At 53.6% G+C, this 22,159-nt stretch overlaps 1 protein-coding gene across 1 annotated transcript in view; it reads left to right on the top strand.

Annotated features, from left to right (window-relative positions):
• The window catches only part of MROH2A (maestro heat like repeat family member 2A), a 47,144-nt gene that overhangs the window by 942 nt on the left and 24,043 nt on the right, over positions 1-22,159 (top strand). The window contains exons 3-19 of the mRNA XM_026006215.2: positions 217-398; positions 4,217-4,348; positions 4,581-4,743; positions 7,363-7,461; positions 8,139-8,290; positions 8,794-8,937; positions 9,954-10,046; positions 10,322-10,400; positions 10,477-10,590; positions 12,958-13,034; positions 13,946-14,065; positions 14,373-14,483; positions 15,226-15,373; positions 16,171-16,211; positions 16,992-17,133; positions 17,392-17,444; positions 17,897-18,004. Of these exons, the coding sequence (XP_025862000.2) occupies positions 217-398; positions 4,217-4,348; positions 4,581-4,743; positions 7,363-7,461; positions 8,139-8,290; positions 8,794-8,937; positions 9,954-10,046; positions 10,322-10,400; positions 10,477-10,590; positions 12,958-13,034; positions 13,946-14,065; positions 14,373-14,483; positions 15,226-15,373; positions 16,171-16,211; positions 16,992-17,133; positions 17,392-17,444; positions 17,897-18,004 (1,958 nt within the window). The remainder of the gene's footprint in view (positions 1-216; positions 399-4,216; positions 4,349-4,580; positions 4,744-7,362; positions 7,462-8,138; positions 8,291-8,793; positions 8,938-9,953; positions 10,047-10,321; positions 10,401-10,476; positions 10,591-12,957; positions 13,035-13,945; positions 14,066-14,372; positions 14,484-15,225; positions 15,374-16,170; positions 16,212-16,991; positions 17,134-17,391; positions 17,445-17,896; positions 18,005-22,159) is intronic.

The raw sequence follows: 22,159 nt of genomic DNA, 5'->3' as shown, positions 1-22,159 counted from the left end.
CTGCATTCCTGCCCCTGCCCCTCCGTCCTGACCACCAACTCTTTGGGGCGGGTCCCAGCCTCGGTCTCAGTGTCTCCTTCCACACGGTGGACAGGGAGGCCCGGCTCAATCATGGTGCAGGGGGAGCTGCAACTGTGCCATGTTGGGAAGGCCTGGCCACGGGAGCACCTCCCGTGGTGACCCCCTCAGCACCACACCTGTGCCACCTTGTATCAGGTACTTTCCAACAAGTCACAAACCTCCTCAACATCATGGACAGCGGGGCAGCAAAGACGGATGCTGCCGGGGCAGGTCCTGACATGCGGAAGACGCTGGCCTCGGTGATAATCACAGAGAAGGCCACCAGCGAGCCGTCCGTGGTGATGAACGCCCTCATCCGCTGCCTGCAGGTGCCCGAGGTAGGGCCTGCTCACCCTCGGCTGCCCCTCTGAGCTCAGCCTGTGGCTGCTTGGGGGTCCAGCCGTCGCTCAGCACACATTACTGACTGTGGCGGGCCCGGGGCCGGGTGCTGGGGCCCAGGGGTGGGCAAGAAGACTGTGAGGTCCTTAACTCTGACGACCAACGGGGGCCTGGGGCTTTCATAACTTTCAAAAGCTGCCTTATTCGGACACAGTGGGTTTGGGAACCGTTGTCCTAGGGCACATGAACTTGGTTACAAAGATGTTGAGCAGGATCGAAGCAGGTGGACGCAGGGCAGCGAAGACACACCAGACGTGGATGCAGGGACGCCTGGCCGGTGGGGAGACCGTGTAGCTGGAGTCGGGGCTGGGATGGGGGATGTTGGGGGAACTGATGGGATGTGTGATGGGCAATCGTGGTAGGCCTCTGACACAGGACAGAGTGGATCCAGAGTGCCAGAAGCCCCTGGAGAGCTTGTTAAAAACCTAGATTATTGAGCCTCAGCCTGAGATTTACTGATTCAGTAAGGTCCGTGGGCATGGCCCGAGAACCAGCATTTCTAACCCCTTCCCCAGTGACGCTGAGGCTGCTGGCCTAGAGACCATACATTGAGAACTGCTGGATTTTAGACTCTCCTGTAGCCTTTGGGGGTGGGAAGCACATGAGTTCTTTGTAGAGGTTCTTAACGGAAAGCCTCATTTTATAGAAAGATGTGTGGCAGCTGAGAAGGTGTGCCAGAGTCCGGGAGCATGGGCAGAGGGTTTCTATAACAGACTTCTAAAATGTAGGTTTTATTATTACGCCGATGCCAACACTCAGGAGACGAGGGCAGGCCATACGGTGCCGGGCCATGGGAGCAAGCACCAGGGTTGGCCAGAAGGCAGAGGGAGCGAGGAGAAAATGTGGAAAAGAGTCTGTATCGTGGTCCCTGTCGGGGAGGATGGGGCAATTTGAATAACTGAATAATAATAGGCTCTAGGTATGGGGATCCCCATGGTCTGGCGCCTGGTCCCCGAGTTAGAGCCTGATACAAAAGGTGGTTGGGGTGCAGGCTCTGGATTGGTTGGCTGGCATTTGAAAAGCCTCGCTCCAAGCTGGGTTATTTGCTCTCTGTAGCAATAATTGCGTCGCCCTTGGAGGGGCCGTCTCCCCCGGGTCAGTGAGGCCCCAAGATGTCAGGAAATATAAACAAATTTAAGAACACGATTAATCCCCGGGCCATCAGGAGTGATAAGTGGCAATAAATAGACAATAAGCACGCAGGCATGTTTTAAAAATTGACGCGTTTCAAAGATTTCAGTTATTCATCAAGCAGTGAGGGAACCAGCAAAATGTTAGCAACTGTTAAGATGAACAATTTTACTTCTAGAGATTTATATTCTTTACCAGACAAAACTCATTTACATTGTCACGCAGAGGAATAATTTTTGTCGCTATGGGGGAAACATTGTCTGCGTTGTTATCAGTTTCCTACAACTGAGCTTCTATGCCCATGGAGCCGTAACCTAGCCTAGACCATCACCATCAGGAGGTCAAGGACATGCTCTCCTTGAGGCCCGATAAACCCGTGAGCGGCTGCAGACGGCACCCACACCTCCTCTGGTGCCTGTTCTATGCTAGTGTCCAAGTCTTGGGCAGTTTTTGTCTTGTGACCATAAATACTCTCCAGAGATTCCTCTTGATCACAAACAAGGCTGCTCTTATAATTTGCCTGGCTGTTTACGCAGGTGCTGCAAGAGCACTAATTGCAGCTCTCTTGGAACTGCCTCCTTGAGTTCTCTTGGAAAATCTAGAGCACGTATTGTCAATGGGGGTGATACCATCCTGAGGTGGGTAAATTGGGTTCTCGGGGTGGGGGCTGAAGAAAACCTTTTTTATGTATAAAGCTCAGAGATGCCTATAGCACATAAATAGATATGTAATATCCTTGTGGTATTAGGGTTTTATGGTGGGGGGGATTAGGAAAAAAATGTCTAAGAAAGCTTTTTTGGGGGTGCCTGGGTGGCTCAGTTGGTTAAGTGTCTGCCTTCGGCTTAGGTCACGTGCCTGCGGTCCTGGGATCAAGCCCTGGTCAGGCTCCCTATGCTTCTCCCTCTTCCTCTGTCTCTCCCTATGCCCTTTCTCTCTCTCTCTCTCTCTCTCTCTCTCTCTCAAATACACAAATGAAAAGTTAAAAAAAATAAGAAGGCTCTTTACAGAACAATAAAAAATAGGATTGAGGGACACTGGTCCAGGGCCAGGCACTACTGAATAGCCAAGGCCCCACAATTTTCTTTCTTCCAGGGATTTTCATGAGGAACCTCCAATTAGAGTTTAGAAACTTTAGTTATAGGCTATGCTAAGACCAGGCAAGTAAAGCCAAAACTTTCTGGAACAGATTTCACTAGGAAAACATAGAAATTTGGGTGAATTCTTTTCTTCTTGAGGTGCCCAAATTTTCCAAGGCCTCTGGGCCACTGGCGAGTGACCACCCTACTACCTGAGGGAGGAGGCCCTTGCCCAGGGCTTTGCAGTTCATGGCCCACACTCATTCTTCAAGAGCGGCTCCTCAGACCTGATCAAATCTGATTCTCGAATGTGCCCTTTCCAGGCGTGGTCTGGGTTGTACCATTTATCCGCCCAATTCTATCCTAAACCAGGCCATTTAGAAATGGTGATAAGGTGATATAGGAACCAAAGTACAGTAAGAGGCACACCTGCTGGCCTCGGGTGCTCCGTCACCAGGGCAGACTGATTTCTTGGACTTTCAAGTGGGCCAGTGCCAAGTTCCTGGAGGAGCTTGCGTGCTCACCACTTGACACTTGCCTTGCTGAATATGCCAGTCTGGACACAGAGAAGAGAGGACAGACTTGCAGGCCACACCGACAGGGCCAGTTGGATGAGTTGAATGGGGAAGGGCAGGGAAAGGTGTTGGAGGTGGAAGAGTAGGGCCTGACTCTTGGGCCGTTTGAGGATGGTGGGCACAACTGCCCGGATGGGAGATTAATCATCCTGCAGCCAGGCCCAGCGTTGGGAGGGGAGGCTTTCCCCACACCACCAAGCAATTCTCAAACGCTAGCTGGGTGTCCTACAGTTCCACTCAATTCCGACGTCTCCACCTGGAGACAGCATGAGATCCCACAAGTTAAGGGCTGAGTCCCACAAGACTGTCTCCGCGCCCTACCCCCGTGCTTGTCACCTGTGCCTCTGATCAATTGGCTACAGAATCCACTCCTGGGGTTCAATTAATTCGCTAGAGTGGCTCACGGAACTCAGGGGAATAGGCTCCTTACTAGAGTACTAGTTTGTTATAAAAGGATATAACTCGGGAAGACCCAGACGGAGGAGATGCAGAGAGGAAGAGGCGTGGGGAGAGGGTGTGGAGTGTATGTGCTTTCTTGGGAATCTCTCCCAGAATCTCCCCGTGGTCACCAGCCCAGAAGCTCCCTGAGCCCCGTCCTACAGAGGCCTCCTTACAGAGGTGCGGTTGATGAAGCCATTGGCTACGGTTCCTCCATTCAGATTCTAGCTCCCCTTCCCTCCCATTGAAGGGTTGGTTCTCCAGGCAACCAGCTCCCATCTTTAGGTGCTAGCTAGGTCACCTCGTTAACATAACAGAGGACACTTTAAATCGCTCTCCTCGCTTAGGAAACTCCAAGAGTTTTAGGAGCTCTGTGCCAGAAGTGGGACAGAGATCCAATACATGCATCTTATAAATCACAGGTGCATTGCAGGAGGGAGATGATGGCAGACTGTACTGGGCGGGTGGGGGGCTGGGTCCGTCCCTGGTGCCACGGCCCAGCCCAGGATCTTCCCTCTTGCACTACTTGTTTCCCAGATTTCTACCCAGCGCAAAGTCAACATTTACAACATCCTCCAGGAGATCATCCAGCAGGAGGGGGAGCTGGAGGAGCAGGGAGTCCAGAGGTTGGTCGCCATCGCCTCCAAAGAGATGAGGGAGACCCTGGAGGTAGGAGAGCCCTGTCCCCCATCCCCTTCCAACCAACCCAGGGGCTGGGCCATTGGTACGCATGGCGTGGTGTGCACAAGGCTCTTGTCCGGTGACCTCAGGGGAGGGGTTGGGGGGATAAGAAGAGGCTGAGCCCAAGAAACACATGGGCTGGAGCAGATGTGGGGCAGGAGGGTTTGCATGAGGGCCCAGCGGATGGTGGGGCCCTACATCCCTCTCCCGTCCCCTGCAGGCAGACGGCTATGTGAAGGCCGAGGTGGCCAGTGACACGCTGGCGGCTCTGTCCCGAAACCACTTCAGCTTGGTGATGTACGAGCTGCAGCACCACCTCAAGCCCCTCAACCTCACGGATGAGTTTGTCATCATCACTTTGGCGAAGCTGGCCAATGGCAACGGTAGGTTCCCCATGTGGGTCCCCAGCCCAGCGTCTGGTCCTGTAGGCCAGCCTGGCGCCCCCTCCTGGTCTCTGCCTCTTTCTTCTCTGACCACCCCCGTCCCTTTCTTTTCTACTTTAAAATTTTTTATTACATTTTATTTTTTAAAATATTTTATTTATTTATTCATGAGAGACAGAGAAGTAGAGACATAGGCAGAGGGGAAGCAGGCACCCCACAGGGACTCGGTCCCAGGACCCCAGGATCCTGACCTGAGCCGAAGGCAGATGCTCAACCACGGAGCCACCCAGTTGCCCCCCTTACATTCTTATTTTAATTCCAGTTAGTTGCCATGCAGTGCTCTAACTAGTGTTGTACTAGTTTTGGGTGTGCAGTGTAGTCACTTAGCAATTCCATACATCACCCGCTGTGCATCATGACAAGTGCGCGCCTCACTCCCTGTCTCCTATCCCACCCATCCCTCCCTGTTTTCTTATCTTTCTCTGGCATTCCTACTTTCTGTTTCCATGTGTCTCCCTCTGCTAAGGTTCTCCGTGTCCCTGCCTCTCATTTCTATCTCTTCATTCCTCTCATTCTTTCTCCAAACTTTTCTCACTCTCAGGCCCCCTCCTCATTCTACCAGTAGGTGCTGGGCTCCGGCTCTGCGCAGGGCTGTGGTAGGTGCTGGGCCATGCAGTGAATACGAGGTGCTGGGTTCTGTCCTATAAAGGACCGTAAACAAGTCAACAAGTCATCATATGCGATGAGGGGTAGGAAGAGAACAGCCTGGTGGCTATTTGAGGTCAAGAGGGAGGGGACCTCCGGTTTGTGGGGCCCTCAGTGAGGTAGTGACATTTCAGCTGTGACCCGAAGGGATGAGAAATGATGGTAACTGTGTGAAGAACCAGATGTGCATCACGTGCAAAGGGCCTGAGGCAGCAAAAGGCTTGGTTTCTCAGAAGAACTGAGGGGTTACCATGGCTGTAGTCAGGATGAGGGGGAGATGGTGGAAAGGGGGTTGGAGAGGCTGGCAGGGCCTCCGGGAGGGCATGGTGGAGAATGGACTTCACTCGAAGGCACAGGAAAGCCGTTGAGGGATGCAAAGCTGCAGCTGCCTTGTGGAACGTAGGTTCCAGGAAAACCATCCTAGCTGTTGTGTGGATGGAGAAGGGCTAAGAGGCGTGTAGTGAGAGGTGCTGGTGGCTCACGCTGGGGCACATTCCATGAGTGGGGGACACATGGGAGACACAGATGAGGCTCCAGTGGATGGGACTTGCTGAGGAATTGTGTGCTGGGGGTGAAGGAGTAAATAGGAGGAGCCGAGGATGATGCCGGCTTCAGGTCTGAGCAGCGGGCCAGCGGCAGGTGCACTGAGTCCACACGCATGCGGGATGTCGGAGGGGGGAGGGCAAGCGGCCAGCTGATGTGTGGTTGCAGAGCTCGAGGGCAGGGGTGGGGCCTTCCTCGCAGGGTCCTCAGTACACCCACACCTGCAGAATGGGTACAGGGAGAGGAAAGGAGAGGAGAGGGGAGGGGAGATGGGAGGGGAGGGCAGAGGACAGAGAGAGGGGAGGGGAGGGGAGAGGGGAAAGGAGGGGAGAGGAGAGAAGAGAGAAGGGGGGAGGGGAGGGGGGAGGAGAGGCTAGGAGAGAAGAGGGGGGAGAAGGGAGGAGAGGAGATGGGAGGGGAGGGGAGAAGAGAGAACAGGGAAGGGGAAGGGAGGGAAAGAGGAGAGAAGAAGGGAGGGGAGGGGAGAGGTGAGGCAAGGTGAGAGGAGGCCACACAGGTGGAGCAGCCCAGTGCAGGAAGACAGCTGGCAGGCATCTGGGGACAGCATGGTGGTGTGCGCGGAGGCTGCGAGGACAGGGACTCAGGAAGGGCCCAGGGGCCAGTGTGTCCCCTTGTGCACGGGCTCTGGTCACACGGGGCTGGTGGAAGCAGACAGACGGCAGAGAGGCCTTGAGGGCAGGAGGACTAGCCTGCTGAGGTGGCAGCTGGAGGGCCCGATGGAGGGGGGTCGGTCCTGGGTGGGGAGGGTGGCTCTGTGTCCCAAGAACCCCTCCTCTGTCCCCCTCCCCACCTCCGGGTTCCTTCCTTTCTCTACCTGCTTGTTGCCTGCCTCTGGTCCCCGCCCCCCAACCCGGGCTGGGCTGTCTCCCTGTTTCATCCAAGGACATTCCTGGGACACCTCGGAGCAGAGCCGGGCATCTACCCCTGAGCCCCACTGAGTCTCCCCTCCCCAACTTCCCACACTTCCCTGCGGCTCTTCGTCGTCGTCCTCCTTTTCTTAAAATAAAAAAAAAAAAAGGTTTTATAGACTTATTCATGAGAGACCCAGAGAGAGGCAGCGACACAGGCAGAGGGGGGGCCCGATGCGGGACTCGATCCTGGGACCCCGGGGTCCATGCCGAGCCCAGGGCAGGCGCTCAGCCACCGAGCCACCCAGGTGCCCCACTTGGTCCTCGTCTCCTTCTGTCTCCTGGCCCCGGCTCCTCCCCCGTCACTTGTTTCTAGCTCCGTCCTTTCAGGCCACGCGACTTCCACGCTGCTTGCTGCGGCCCCGCGGGCTGGAGGCGCGGGCCAGGGGCTCGTCGTCCCTGCACCCCCGACCCCGACCCGCGCCTCTCGCCCGCCGCACAGTGTTCGAGTTCATGCCGTACATGGGCATCACGCTGGCCACCATATTCACGATGCTGCGACTCGCCAACGAAGCCAAGATGCGCCAGGTGATCTGCAGCGGTACGTGCCGGCCGGGCTGGGCGGCCAGGTGCAGGGGCCTCGCCCGGGCGGGGGCTTGTTCGTCCCCCCGGACATTGCCGACCCCCTCCCCCCCGTCTGCCTCTGGGTTTGGCTCTCGGGGGGCTGAGCTGTGGCGCGTGCGTCCAGGAGGACGTGGCCTGGCGGGAGGGAGTTGTCACGGTGACTCGGATCCACAGGAGAGGGGCCCAGGGAAAGCAGCTCTGATGTGGCCTGACCTGGGCAGGTCTTTGGTGCCGTTTACATCTGATCTCCTGGGCCTGGGTTTTGATTTCTTGAGCGTTTTGGGGGGCTCCGAATCCCTGATACCTGAGAACAATGAGGCAAAATGCGTTCACCGGCCTCCGCAGTACGATCCTTGGGGTGTGACTAGGGCCACAGCCCAGGCTCCACTCTTGACCCCTGCACCTGAACCTCAAGGATGGGGTGGACGCCCCTGTATGTGTAACACCGGGGCCCCTACACGGATATCCAGCTGATAAGGGTCGGAAGGGCAGAGATTAAGGGCGGAAGAAAAGGTTTTCTAGGCCTCAGCCTGAGGCCACGTGGGTCACCTGCTGGGTCCCCAAGTGTGCAGCGCTCCCCCTGCAGGAGGTGCGTGGGGAGGCCTGTCAGGCCCCTGCCCCTCGGGGCTCACTGCATCCCCCCCAAACCCGCAGCCATGGAGACCTTCTGTGAGACGGTGCAGTTTTACCTGAGGCATCTGGAGGACAGCGTGTACCCCGTGATGACCGAAGATCAGTTTGCCATGAAGCTGTTCCCCCTGTATCGCTACTTCGTGACCGTGTGGCTGAGGAACCAGAACCCCGAGGTGAGAAGCCCCTTTCTTGGTGGGAGGAGGGGGGTCCCATGGTCCCCCCAGGTCACAGCTCCCCAGCCTGTGTGGCTAGGATGGCTCAGAGACCCCTGGGCCCGGCGTCATTCCCGGGACGCCGGAGAGACAGCGGCGTGACAAACAGGAGCTGGACGGCAGGGCACCTGGAGCCTCAGGAGGCCGGCTTGAGAACGGCCCCCCGGGGTGCTGGGTGAGGGGCCCCGGTACAGTGCATTCGACCTGAGGGAGCTATTTCCGCATCAACTCTACGCTGCAGGACTGCTCTGCACACGAGGACACTGAGGCCCTCAGAGAGGTTCTGCTGAGTGACCGAGCTGGGACTCGCAGGGACAGTCCGGCCTCGTCGCCTGCCAGTGGGGGTCTCGGGGGGGGCCCTCCGTCACGTGTCCTTGACTCTCTGGGTGCGGTGAGGGCCCTGGTGGGCCAGCATGTGGCCCTGCAGGTACGCGACTGCCGGGGGTCCCGGGCTCCCGGGGTAGGTGAAGCTGGGGGTCATCAAATCCCTGAAGCCCATGCTGAACCTGCTCCTGCCCAACGATGACCTGCGGGACCAGGTGTATGACTACATCCCGCTGCTGCTGGCGGAGTACCGGGGCAGCCTGGAGGCGCTCTTCATCACGCAGGTCAGAGCTCGCTGGGCCTCAGCCCGGCTGGACGCTTGCTTCTAGGACGGGGTTGGGGGGGGGGCGGCTAGGGAGGAGTCACCTGGATAGAAGCTGGGGCCTGGCACTTGTTGGATTTTCGAGAAAACTGTTGTTCCAGGCGGGAGGGACAGATCCCAAAGTGTCTTGGAGGCCACAGTGAGGTGGTGCATTAGTTCCCTGGGGCGGCTGCCATAAGGCCCTGAAGGACGGCCTGGGGAAGGATCCTTTCTTGCCTCTTCCAGCTTCTGGTGGCCCCAGGCATTGCGCAGCTGGCCGCCCCACCATTCCAGGGTCCCTCTCCCTCTTCACGCGGCCTCTTCTCCGTGTCTGCCTCTGTGTCCTCTCCTTTTCTTACAAGGACATCGATAGTTGGATGTAAGGTCCACCCTAAATCCAGGATGGTCTCATCTGAGACCCTTAACTATGTCTGGAAAGCCTTGTTTTCAAATAAGGTCACATTCTGGGGTTCCTGGTGTACGTGAATTTTGGGGGGACCCTTTAACCCACGACAGCCCCTAAGCCGCATGAGATGGAGTCTTGGCAGTGTTCGGAGTGGAGGTGTGACCCAGGCTGAAGATACTGTAAGGGGATCACTCATCTGTCTGCAGACGAGGCGTGGTCCTCAACTCTAAAAGCAAGAAGCAGGAATTAATGTGATAGATCTAGAGGCCCGCTGCTGGGTCGCTCTGGCGAAAGAATGGGCTTCACCTCCAGGTGGATCTGAGAGAAAGGGGAAGAGGGCCTTGAATGCCATGCTCGGTGGCCGAGCACAGCCCTTTGCAAGCTTCACTGTGCTAGGCCCTGCCTGGGGGGTGGCCGAAATGCAGGGTCAGATTCAGCAGGGCTGGAGCAGGGCCTCAGAGGCTGCGCTTCTAACTAGCTCCCGGCGGAGATGCGGATACCGCCCGCTGGGCCACGCTGCATAGCAAGAGTCTAGGGTTAAGTGATCTGGATCTGCAGGAGGTCATCTCCCACCATTTGCCTGTCTGTTGTAGGTCTTAAGGCAGATCCTGGAAATGTCCGTCACCACCAACACCCCAGTCCCCGAAATGCAACTGCACACCATTTTCACAGAACTGCACGTCCAGGTGAGGCCGGCAAGCTTGGCTGGGGCACCAGCATGCTCAGGGTGGATCAGTGGGAAGTGGGCTGCGGCAGGCGGCGTGGCCGACCAGGGGACAGGGTGTGATGGTGGTGGAGTCCTGGTCTTGCTCACGGGCTCCCGTACCCCCAGGGTGGGTGTGGCGGGTTGCAAGGTGTTGATGCCCACGTGGTGCTGGCATGGCCGGGCTGGGCTGGCCCTGCACTTGCATCCCCTCTCTGGTTGTGATCTCACCACATTCCCTGCACGCCCCCTTCCCAGGTGTGTGCCAAGGTTCCTGCCCAGCAGCAATACAGCAGCCAAAACTTGGTGGAGATCGTACAGTGCTTCATAGCCCTTGGTGAGCACCCCCCTGTCCGCTGTGAGTGAGCCTGGGGAGTCCCAGCCCCGGGACTAAAGCAGCCTTCTCCCTGCAGCCCGGTCCTATCCCAAGGAGTTGATGAAATTCTTCTTCAGTCAGATAGAGATGAGCAAGGAGGCCATCCGCGTGGGGACCCTGACCCTGATTAGGGCCGTGGTGAGCGCAGATGGTGAGCAAGGACGGAACTGGACCGGGCGGGAGGCCAGGGAGGCAGGTCTCACCCACGTCTGGACCCTCGTCATTTCCTCTTTCATAGACCCCACGGGCTGGACCATGGAGTCACAGCTCCCGGATGCTTCCTATTTTCTACCCTTGGGCCTAACCAGCACCGTGACCCACACTCCCCACCCTCAGTCGTCTCCTCAAACTCTGAATCCCAGCTTCCCTCTGAGTCTGAATTCCAAACTTGTAACCTGAATCCTAGAACTAGCCCCCCCACCCCGGACCCCAAAGTGAAATCAAAGGCTTTAAATAAGGCCGAATCCCACCGTGTAGGTGTAGGGCTAAAGCCCCACTGTCCCTAATTGCAGTTAAACACCCTGATTCTAAATCCCTAGGCCCAAACTCTAAACCTGGCCTTGCAATCCAAAGGGGGAAACCTGTCCCCAACTGGGACACTAGCTCAGACGGCACCTTTGTGTGAGTTGGAGCAAGGCACCCTTTGCTGGCAGCCTGTGGCCCTGCAGGTACGCGATTTATTTAGAGGAGCCCGGGCCACTCCTGTTCAGCCCTTCAACAGGGTGCCCTCGAGCACTGCACAAACTGGGCAACTGTCTATGAAGCACATTCTGCTGCCAGTAAAGCCTTCTCTGAAAAACAAAATAAAATACAAATTTAAGCAACAATGAGACCATCTTGAGTTGTCTGGCGGCCAGAGATGATCACGACTAGGGTGGGCCTGGCTACTTTTCTGTCAAAGGCCGGCTAGTAAAAACATGTTTGGCTTTACAGGCCATACGGCCCCTGCGACAACGACTCAACTGTGCAAAAGCAGCCACACACTGCAGAGGGTGGCTGTGTTCCGATGAGACTTTGTTTACAAAAATGGGCTTTGGGCCGGATTTAGCCCGCGGGTTCTGCTTTGCTAAGCCCAGTGCTGGAACAACAAGCAACCAGCTTCTTGCACTTTGTGGACAGGGGGTGTGAACTGATAAAGCATTCTGGGCGCTCAATTGGATACGGACCAAAACCTGGGCTTAACCATCCCGACTTTTTGACCAGTGACCGTTGTCTGAAGGGAATCCTTCCCCTAAACGTAACCGGACAAGGATGTTCGTGAGCGTGTCTTGTGTAAAAGCAAAACCCTGCAAACAGCCTAACCGGTTTTCTATAGGGGGATTCCTGAAGCGAATGAGAGTTTATCCACCTAGTGGGATATCACTCAACCATAAAGGGTGTAGTCCGTCTGTACCTTTTTGTGGACAAGATGCCCTCTCTGGCTGAAGGGCAGCAGGACACGCAGCACCACCTTGGTCACCTGCGGGAAATCCACATGCTTATTGCTGCGTGAGTTTAGGGGACACACCGGGACTGTTTAATTCTGCAAAAAATAAAATAATAATAATAATAATAATAATAATAATTCTGCAAGGAGCATATACTATTTTTTAAATAGGGGCGGGGGGGGGTGTAAGGCTTCTACTTTGCAGGTGCAAACTTGGAACTGTAACATGCTACCTCAGTGCCTGGTTATCTGCTACCTCCATCCTGTCCTGCGCGCCTCTCCTTCTTCCAGCAGCCTTGACCTGTAGTAACATGGGGCCTTGAGTGTAGCATCAGGTTGAGCACCCAACCGTAATTCTATCCATACTGGGCCTCCCCAGAACCTTCTCGTGGCTCTATCTTAGGTCTCCTAGTCTTCCTCCTCCCCGAATCGACCGTCAGCGGTGCTATGACTCATAAGCACTTACAAAGCACTTCTGGTGTGCCAAGCACTGGGTTGGCTCTTTACTGCTCGCAGAAGCTCCGCGACAGAGGTGCTATTATCATCCACATTTCAAAAGTAGGGAGACTGAGGCCTAGAGGGCGGCGCTGAGGAGTTCACCTGAGATCACATAGCTAGGATGGGGCAGACACAGGATTTGAACCCAGGCAGCCCGGCCCCAGCACCCGGCTCTGCAGCGCTGTGCCTTGTGACCAGTGCGTGCCCACTGTGTGCCTGGCCCTGCGTGTCCACCGGGAGGCACTAATGACGTAGGAGGTGGGGACCCTGCTGGCAAGCAGAGTCCACCTGGGTTCCAAAGGGAATCACAAAGCAGAGAGGCCAAGGGAGTGAGGTGTAGAAACACCGTCCCCTGGCCAGGCGGGGTGGGACAGGTGTTGAGGGGACAAGGAGGTGGCCAGCGAGGCTCCTGAGGGAAGTGTCCCCGAGCTGTGGTGGGAGTCAGAGGCTCCTAGGAGGCGTGATGTGGATGAGCCACCTGACGCCTGGCTCCTGGTGGAGGGTGGTGGGCAGGCCTGGTGCTCCGGGACTCTCGCTTCCCCCCGGGCCCAGCTCCGAGGCTGGTGGCCCTCCAGGCTGGTTTTCCTCTTTCAGAGCCCAGAATGAATATCAGGACCATCTCCTTGGCCATCCGGGTGGTCAAGAACACCCTCTCTGACACCCGCTTCAAGGTAACAGGGCAGAGACCTGGAAGGGGATGGTGTTCAGGGCACACTGTGGGGGACCCAGAGGGAGGCCCGGCAGGTGGCCTTTGCTCATCTCCTGCTCTGTGGGTGGGGGCTGCCTGCCGGAGGCCCTTTGATGGGAAACCTAGATTCCTGGGTGGCATGGAGTAGGGGTAGAGGAGAGAGGCCCACTGGAGCTGCGGTCCTGCTCCTGAGACACTTACTGTCATCGGGTGAAGGGGCTCAGACACTACCCTGGGCAGAGGGGAGGCTGAGTGAATCCTGAGGGTTTTATAAAATCTTTACTGCATTTGAAAACAGCAACTGAGGAATTCACCCTCACCCTCCAAATAGAGGACAAAATAAAAAAAAAAAATAACCACAGCCCAGGTCCACTGTAGCCACAGCCACCTTGGAATGTAGCTTCAATTCTGGCCGGAGGCCCTGGAAGTCGCTGCATGTCCCCTGGGAAGGCCCAGGGGGGTGAGGGTCTGCACAAACGTGAGAGGGCATGGGGCCGGGGAGGGGCTGGGGCTGGAGATTTAGGCAGAGCCATTCTCAAGATGTGGAGGCCGTCAAGGGGGGCGGGGGGAGAATAGGCGTGTTCTGGGCTGGCCAAGCCTGGGGAGCCCAGGATAAGAGTCAGGCTGTCCCCACAGGGCTGCCTAAGGATGGAGCAACCCATCTGGAAGGGATGGGTGTGCTCCGTGTCTCTGAAGGGCTCAGATAACGGCCCTGGTGGGCATGCTGCAGAGTTTGATTCCTTGGATGGATGAGGCAAGGGGTGGTGGACAGAGAGGGCAGTAGCACCCCCGATTCCTAGCTGTCTCATGGGACAAGATTGGGTCTTAGATGCTAAGCCCCCCAACCGGGGAGCCCACCCCAATTCCGGCTTGTCCGCTGCCCTGTGCCCTCAGGTGAGGATGGCTATTCTCCGCATCATCGGCCAATTGGCTCTATCCGGCTACCAGGACAGGATCAAAGGCTGGGGCCTGAAGTATGTGTCCGTGCAGCTGACCCTGTCCACCTACAAGCTGGTGAGTGGCCCTGATATGCAGACCACGGTGCTGCAGGTCCTTGGAAGGGGTTTCCAAAGCGTTGAGGAAAGAATCTGTTTGCTGCACCTGTGCTTGAACCCGCACGAATCTACATCCATGACACGAGTGCCCACGTGCGTGGCAAGCTGTAGGTAGAGGTGTGTGCAGTTGCCCGGGTAGGAATCTAGAAAACTCTGGAGACCCAGTATCTGGGCATGGAGCCCCATGGGGGTGAGGAGACCACACCTGAGACCGCAGCAAGCCCCTGCCGGCCCACGAGCAGGGACCCCTGGGTTCTGGCTTCCAGACAAATCACCGAGAGAGCTTCTATCAGAGGGATCTGGAGGAGAAGATGGTCCATAAAGTCACCATGGACACCGTGAGGATCATAACCTCCTCCGTCAGTGGGATGACCAATGTGAGTGTGTCCCCCGCCCCCTGGGCCAGGCCCCTGCAGGTGACAGCTTCACCTGTGTGCGTCCTGCACCAGCTCGGGGCAAATGGCACATGCCCAGAATCCTGTGCTGTTGCTATCTGGGATGCCGGGAAGGCCCCGATCGTCCCACTGCCTGAGCTCTTGCCCTTGAAGATGCAATTCTAGAGGCTGTGCCCTCGATGGGAACCTGGTCCCCCAGAGCCTCAGGCAGTGGCTGGCACACAGCGGGCCTTGATACATACCCATTGACTTCTAGCCAGAAATGTGTCTCTTCCACCCAGATGTGTGTGTGTGCGTGTCTGTGTGTGTGTGTGTGAAGAGATGATTCGAATGGATTAATTCCGCAAACATCCAGGGAGCTCCTACTATGTGAAGACATGAAGGCATGTGCTGGAAGGGCTCAGCACGTCACAGGCTTAGGGGGGGAAACGAATGTGCCAACTTTTCATTGCAACACAGGGTGACCTAGCAAAGAGTGGGAAAAATTTATAAGGAGGGGATCCTTGTCCTTTAAGTGAGGCCTTGGGCTAGATGCTCCCCGTCCTGGGGCAGTTTCTCGTAATAACAGAGATACTGAGAATGATGGGAGCTACCATCCGTGGAGCTGCTGCTTAGGGCAGGTACCAGAATGTGGGGCGGGTGTGGGGCGAGCTGGACGGGTCGGCCACAGCTGCCCTCCAGCTAATGCTGCCTCTGCCCCCCTGCCCGCCCCCGCCCCATCCAGGAGTTTTGGGTGAGGCTCCTGTGCTACATCATGGAGACGGATTACACGGAGGCCTTGACCCCCATCTGCATCAGCCTCACTAACCTGGCCGAACGCCAGCTCCACGCCAAGGACGCGGCGGCCGGTGTGGCCAGCAAGAGCAAGCACGGTGGGCAGGGGGGCCGCTCGCTCTCTTGGAATAATTCCCCTCCCCGTCTTCCAGGGAGCGTCCAGAAATCCAGACAGCCAGGCCAAAGGCCTGCCCTTATCATACCTGAGGAGGTGCTAAAGTTGTGCAAACTTCCTTTGGCAGGTTCATTCCTCATGTCCCCTCCCCCGCCCCGCACCCTGTCCCAAGACCCCTCCCTGTGGAGATTCAGCTGTTCTCCAGGTGTGGCTTGTCTGGGTCTCTGTGAGCCAGCAGGTCCCATCCGGGTGGGTGCTCTGTAAACCACCCTACCATGGCCCTCCCTCCCCCACCCCCAACTCAGCACCCTTGACAGCAGACACTCAAAAAAGTGACTGGCACGATCTAAGGGGCAGGATGATGCTGTTTGTTCCAAGGGGGCTGTTCTCACCGACCTGGAGCTTTCTTTGCTGGATGGGCGTCACTGGGGATGGGCCTGACTTTAGGAGCCCTTTAAGGACCAAGGGATAGCCAATGGTGAGGGGTCTTCTTCTTGACCTCATCTGGACCCTGGGCCAGCTCCCCCACCCCCACGACATCTATGCTTTAGCCCAAAGCATGGTCATCCCCTCTTCTCAGGATAAGCCACTTAAAATAATGTTCCTTATGGACATATCACTGGTCCCTGTGCCAACCCACTGGGGGCAATGGGATGGTGTTGGGGAAGTACCTTCCAGGGCAAAGCCCTTCTCAGAGTAACGGGGGCATGGGAGCAGGGGCGGGCATGTCCTGGTTCAAGCTACACAACTGGAGCAGGTTCCCATTTCCTTCTTCCTCAGTGGACCTGCCTGCACCCCAGAAACTGTTGGCCCGTCTCCTGGTGAGTGGCTCACCCAGGCTCTGCCCTGGCCTGAGCAGGCCATGGCCTGTGGCACCTCTTTCTTGAGTTCCTAATTCCCAAAGCCCTCAGTGGGAGGAGGGAACTAGACACTCGGCTGGACAGAGTGTTCTGGGTCCCTTCCATTCCTCTTGGGTAGATGGTGCAGGGGCAGTGTGTTCGGATGCCCAGGGACCTGGTGAGGACATGTTCCCAGATTCCTCTGTTCAGCCTTTGAGCAGCTCTGCAGCATCCCCATGACACTTCCAAAGGCCTGCCTTCACCTGGAGGTCTTGCATCTATTCTTTCGTTTTCTTTCTTCTTTCTTTCTTTCTTTCTTTCTTTCTTTCTTTCTTTCTTTCTTTCTTTCTTTCTTTCTTTCTTCTTTCTTTCTTTCTTTCTTTCTTTCTTTCTTTCTTTCTTTCTTTCTCTTTCTTTCTTCTTTCTTTTTTAAGAGAGAGTGGGGAGGGGGAGGGACAGAAGGAGAGGGAGAGAATCCCAAGCAGGCTCCATGCCCAGCACAGAGTTGGATGCGGGGCTCGATCTCACAACCCTGAGATCACAACTTGAGCCCAAATCAAGAGTCAGATGACTGACTGACTAAGCCACCCAGGTGCCCCCCTTCTCCTCTTTGTGTTGACTCTGGGCATTAATCCACATTCCACGGAAGCCTCAGGTGGGGAGAAAGCCCACTATCTTACCCTTCCTCTCCTTTCTGGGAATAAAATGCCTGGCACTGCCCAGCCTGGGACAGGGCCCCACTGGAGTGTTGGTGCTCCCCAGGTGCTGATGTCATCCCCCTACAAGGGGGAGGGCCGTGGAATAGCCATGCTCAACCTCCTGAGGACCCTGAGCCAGAGCATTGCGCCCTCCATGGCTGACATGTGGGAGGCGGAGATCCCACTGCTGGTCAAGTACTTGGAAGGTGAGGCATCCGGGTCACCGACCCCAAGTCAACTCTCCACTTGGTGCACATACTGAGAGTCCTAATCCTGTGGCTTGAACAACAGGAACCAAAGCTCAAGGTGGACCAGTATGGCTTATTTAGGTCCTTGGGGGAGTGGGGAGGGACATGCAGCGTGTGCTGAGCCCATCTATGGAGGGCTTTAAATGCCTGACTAAGGAGGCTGATCCAGAGGGGAGCAGCAGAAGAAAGTAGCATATGTGGACCTTCTTTCTGCAGAACATACCGAGTTTACTTGGAATCAGAAGACCTGGGAGGACAAGCTAATTCAAGTAAAGATGTGATCCAGCTTGCTGAGGTTGGGTAGGGAGAAAGGGGAGGGGTGCATGGGAGGATGCTTGGTGGGGTTGGCATGTGGAGAGTTTAGGAGTCCCTAAAGGACACTTCTCCTTCTGTCAGAGAAGACCTGGGGAGTACCAGGCATGTCCACAGCTATATCTGTCAGCAGGGGAGAACAGAGAACCTTCTATCCTGGGGAATCAAGTGTTCAGGAAAGCAGCACAGCAGGGACTCTCCTGCCTCCAGCCCAAAAGCCACAGCTGCTCCCCGCTCCACAGAATGTTAGCTCTGGGTCAGGGTTCAGTGGGTCGAGCAATTTAGGAATTGGGGAAGGGGGTTGGAGAGGGTGAGTCACAGCTCAAGGTCACACAACACTCCTGGAGCCTGGGAGAGAACAGGACTGGGGGCCTTTGGCATTGCCCACCGACGTCTTTTGCCTCCTCAGTTTCTGAGAAACTCCCTTAAGAAGACCCGAGGTTCCAACTGGAGCTTGCGTCTGAGCAAAGAGCTGAACAACCAGATCGAAAGCTTCGATAGCCCCTCCCTGGAGAAGGTTTGTGTTCACAGTGTCAGGGCAACTCAGACAGGGAGAGGACTCCAGGGATGGTGGGATGGAGGCTCAGACTGTGTGAGACCAGCTGCACCTGTGGCTTTCGACAGGGTCCTGGGAGGAGAAGTGGGTGATTTAGGCCAGTGGGTTTTTGTGTCTTGTCTTGTTTTGTTCTTCTCTAAGAACCTGCCTCGTTGAAGCTGGGGTGGGGGGTGGGGTGGTCCCTTCTTCAGTCTTCCTGATTCTCTCACTTCACTCTCCACCTGAACTGGTCTCCTAGCGGAGTGCAACAGACAAGGATCCAGATGTCTGAACAGGTTTTGGCAAATAGTGAAAATGATGAGGATGACATTGAATTACAGAAGGGGGCTGAGGGGTTGCTGATCTAGCTCACCAGTGAAGACGATGAAGCCAGGAGGGGGCAAAGAAAGAGTAGGCAAGCTAAGATTTGGAGCAGCACCTTCAACTGTCCCCACCCCCACTGGCAGATTGTTGGATGTCATTGTGTACACCTGACCCATCTAGCTACTGGCTCATGACCATGTGTGTCTTTATGACCTAAAGACCTTTAAGACCTAAAAAGGTCTTTATGAAACTCGGAACATTGTTGAGAGAAGTCAGAGGTCTCAATTAACAGAAAGGATCCCATATTCACAAATTGGAATATGATATGGTCAAGATGGCACAAATCCCCAAATCTCTCTACAGATTCATTTTGACCCCTGTCATAAACCATAGCCGGCCTTTCCCTCTTTGTCTTTTTTTTTTAAGATTTTATTTATTTATTTATTTATTTATTTATTTATTTATTTATTAATGAGAGACACACACAGAGAGAGGCAGAGACACAGGTAGAAAGAGAAGCAGGCTCCATGCAGGAAGCCCAATGTGGGACTTGATCCTAGGACTCTGGGATCATGCCCTGGGCCGAAGGCAGGCGCTAAACGGCTGAGCCACCCAGGGATCCCCCTCTTTGTCTTTTTTTAGAGATTGACAATCTGATCCTAAAATTCATGTGGGAATACAAGAACATCCAGTCTTGCAATATCAAGACTCCTTACACACAACTACAGTAAACAAGACAATGTAGTACTGGCATAAGGATGGGTAGACAGATTGATGCAATAGAATCGAGAGTGCAGAAATAAACCTCACATTTACTGTCAGCTGCTTTTGGGCAAAGTCTTCTTGGATATGAGACCAAAAGCACAAGTGAGGAAAGAGAAAATAGATAAATTAGACATCATCAAAACTAAAAATTCTTATGCTGAAAATCATGCCATCAAGAAAGTGAAAAGACAACTCCTAGGATGAGAGAAAATATTTGTAAATTAAGTCCTTGATAAGGGACTTGTATCTAGAGTATACAAAGAATTCTTATCACTCAATAACAAAAAGTCAAGTCAGTTTAGAAATGGGCAAATGATATGAATAGACATTTCTTCAAGAAAGTACACACATGGTGAGTAAGCATAAGAAAAAAATGTTAAAGATTATCACTGTTAGGGAAAATGCAAATCAAAGCCACAAGGACATATTACCTCATACCCACTAGGATGGCTGTGATAAAAAAGACAGATAATAGCAAATATTAGCCAGAATGTGGAGAAATTCAAACACTTATCTATTGCTGGTGTGAATGGAAAACCAGTTTCTTGAAGTATTAAATACAGAGTTACCATATGATCCGGGAATTCCACTCTGAGTTGTATATGCCCAGGGGAAGCAGAAACATAAATCCACACAAAAATGTGTACACATTTTTCACAGTAGTAGTTTTTCACAGTAGTAGTGTTCACAGTAGTAGTGTTCCTATAGCCAAACAGTAGAAGTAGCCCAAATGCCCACCAATGGATGAAAAGATAAACAAAAAGCACAAAATATGGTCTATTCATACAACGGAATATTATTCAGCCATTAAAGGGAATGAAGTACAGAAAGGATGACCCTTGAGGACATTATGCTAAATGATAGAAGCCAGACTCAAAGGAATGCAAACCACCACATACTCATTATAACATTCCATTTACCTGAAATGTCCAGAATAAGCATCTTCTTAAGCATCTACAGAAAGTAGATCAGTGGTTGCCAGAGGCTATGGGAAATGTGCAGTGACTGCCAACAGGTATGAGATTTCTTTGTGTGTTTGGAGGAGTGGTAAAAATGTTCTACGTTTAGATTGTGCTGATGGTTGCACAACTCTGTGACCAGACTGCTGAATTTGTAGACCTTAAATGGGTTAATTTTATGGTATGTAAATTATATCTCAATGAGATGTCTAAGAAAAGGTTTTCACGGGTGTCAACCAAAAATTGTGTTTGCTCAGAGAGATAGATAGCCTTTATAGCCTGTGTGTAAAATAACAAAAAGCAAGGCTATCTTACAGATAATCTTCTTTGTGGGTATAAGATCTCATCCAATGTCAATTTAAGGACAATGACCATTCACAAGAATGTCGTATGCAGGATGTGAGGGCAATCTGGCTGTGACATGTGTCACCTCATTGATTGCCAGGGTTGATTTGGCTGATCTGGCTGGCTAGCTGGGTATCTCCATCCTCCCTCACTGCTTCATGTGCGTCTCCCTCGAAGCTGCATGCCTGGTCAAGGAGGATGACCTTCCCCAGTAGAGGAGGACTGTTTCTTGGTCATGGGTGTACAAATACCTGTGTTCCCCCGATAGAACTTCCAAACAAGCTCTCAAGGTCCTTTTTAAGAACATAGGGCAGTCAAGCTTCCAGGACTCCAGACACATCCAAACAAAGCGATACATGTGGCAGTCGCCTTTCTTTAAAAAGGACACAAAATGAGATGCCTAGTGGCTCAGTGGTTGAGCATCTATCTGCCTTTGGCTCAGGTCGTGATCCCGGGGTCCAGGGATGGAGTCCCCCATTGGCTCCCTGCGAGGAGCCTGCTTCTCCCTCTGCCTGTGTCTCTGCCTCTCTGTGTCTCTCATGAATAAATAAATAAAATCTTAAAAAAAGGAAGTTGTATATGATATTTAATAAGCAAATGTGTGGAATTCAACCTTATTTCAATAGATCACCTAGCCTAGGGAAAGTATATCAATAAGTAGGATTTTACTGGCTTAGAAAACTTAAGGAGGCACAGTTGGATACAGAACTTCATGAGGACTGTCCTCTCTCTTCTCGGCTCAGCTGGCACCCTCCAGGTAGGAGCAGGGTGACCACCAGAAGCCTCCAGACTTACAGTCCCAGGTGTAGGATCCAGTCTTCTCCCAAAATTGATATGCAGAAATCATTATCTTTCCCACATTCAAATAAAACAAAAATACAATATAATGAAAAAAGATCCCATTCCGAGTAGCAACACAATGTAAATACGTAATTGAATAAATTATTGACTATATGATATGTGTGGAACTAGTGTGAGGAACAAAAAATGACAAGGACACAGAGAAATGGGATGACATTGACACAATCTTTGTTGTTGGCTGGGAAGTCTCAACGTTGGAAAGCCGTCCATGTTTCTCAAATTAATCTGCCATACAACGTACTCCCGGTCAAAGTCCCAAAAGGAGTTTTTGTGGAAATTGGGTAATTTTATGGAATTTGACTAGATTGTGTCCAAGTTCATCTGAATGACCAAGTGGAAGAGAATAGCTAGGAACATATCGACAATAAAGTTCACGAAGGAAGGATTTACTCTCTCGGAACAGATCAAAGATTTAAGTGTACAAAATGAAAGAAAACCGTGGAACAACTAGGAGAATATATCAATGAATATTTTTTTTTAATCTTGATGTGGAGTAGGACTTCATATGCATGAAAGACAGCCAAGAAAGGCAAAGGAAATGAAAGACACTTTCCTCCGTGAAAATGAACAATTTCTGTGTGACAAAGTCACAATATAAAATCAAAAGAGAACGGAGACCTTAGGGGGAAAACAAAGCAGTAGAGTGATCTGCTGGTTGAGGCCTCTGGTATGTGAGCCTCAAGAAAGGAGCCTCAGATCATGCTCGATTTTTTTTTTAAAAAAAGATTTTATTTATTTAGAGTGAGTGGGGGTGGGTGGGGAAGGGGCAGAGGGAGAGAATCCTCAAGCCGACTCTGAGTTGAGTGCAGAGCCAGATGCCGGCCTTGATCTCATGACCCCAAGACCATGACCTGAGCTGAAACCAAGAGTCAGGTGCTTGGCC

This window comes from Vulpes vulpes, chromosome 9, assembly GCF_048418805.1.
Source record: "Vulpes vulpes isolate BD-2025 chromosome 9, VulVul3, whole genome shotgun sequence".
Taxonomy (NCBI): Eukaryota; Metazoa; Chordata; class Mammalia; order Carnivora; family Canidae; genus Vulpes; species Vulpes vulpes.
The sequence above is the reverse complement of the archived record's forward strand: the minus strand, read 5'-3'. Positions and strand labels throughout refer to the sequence as shown.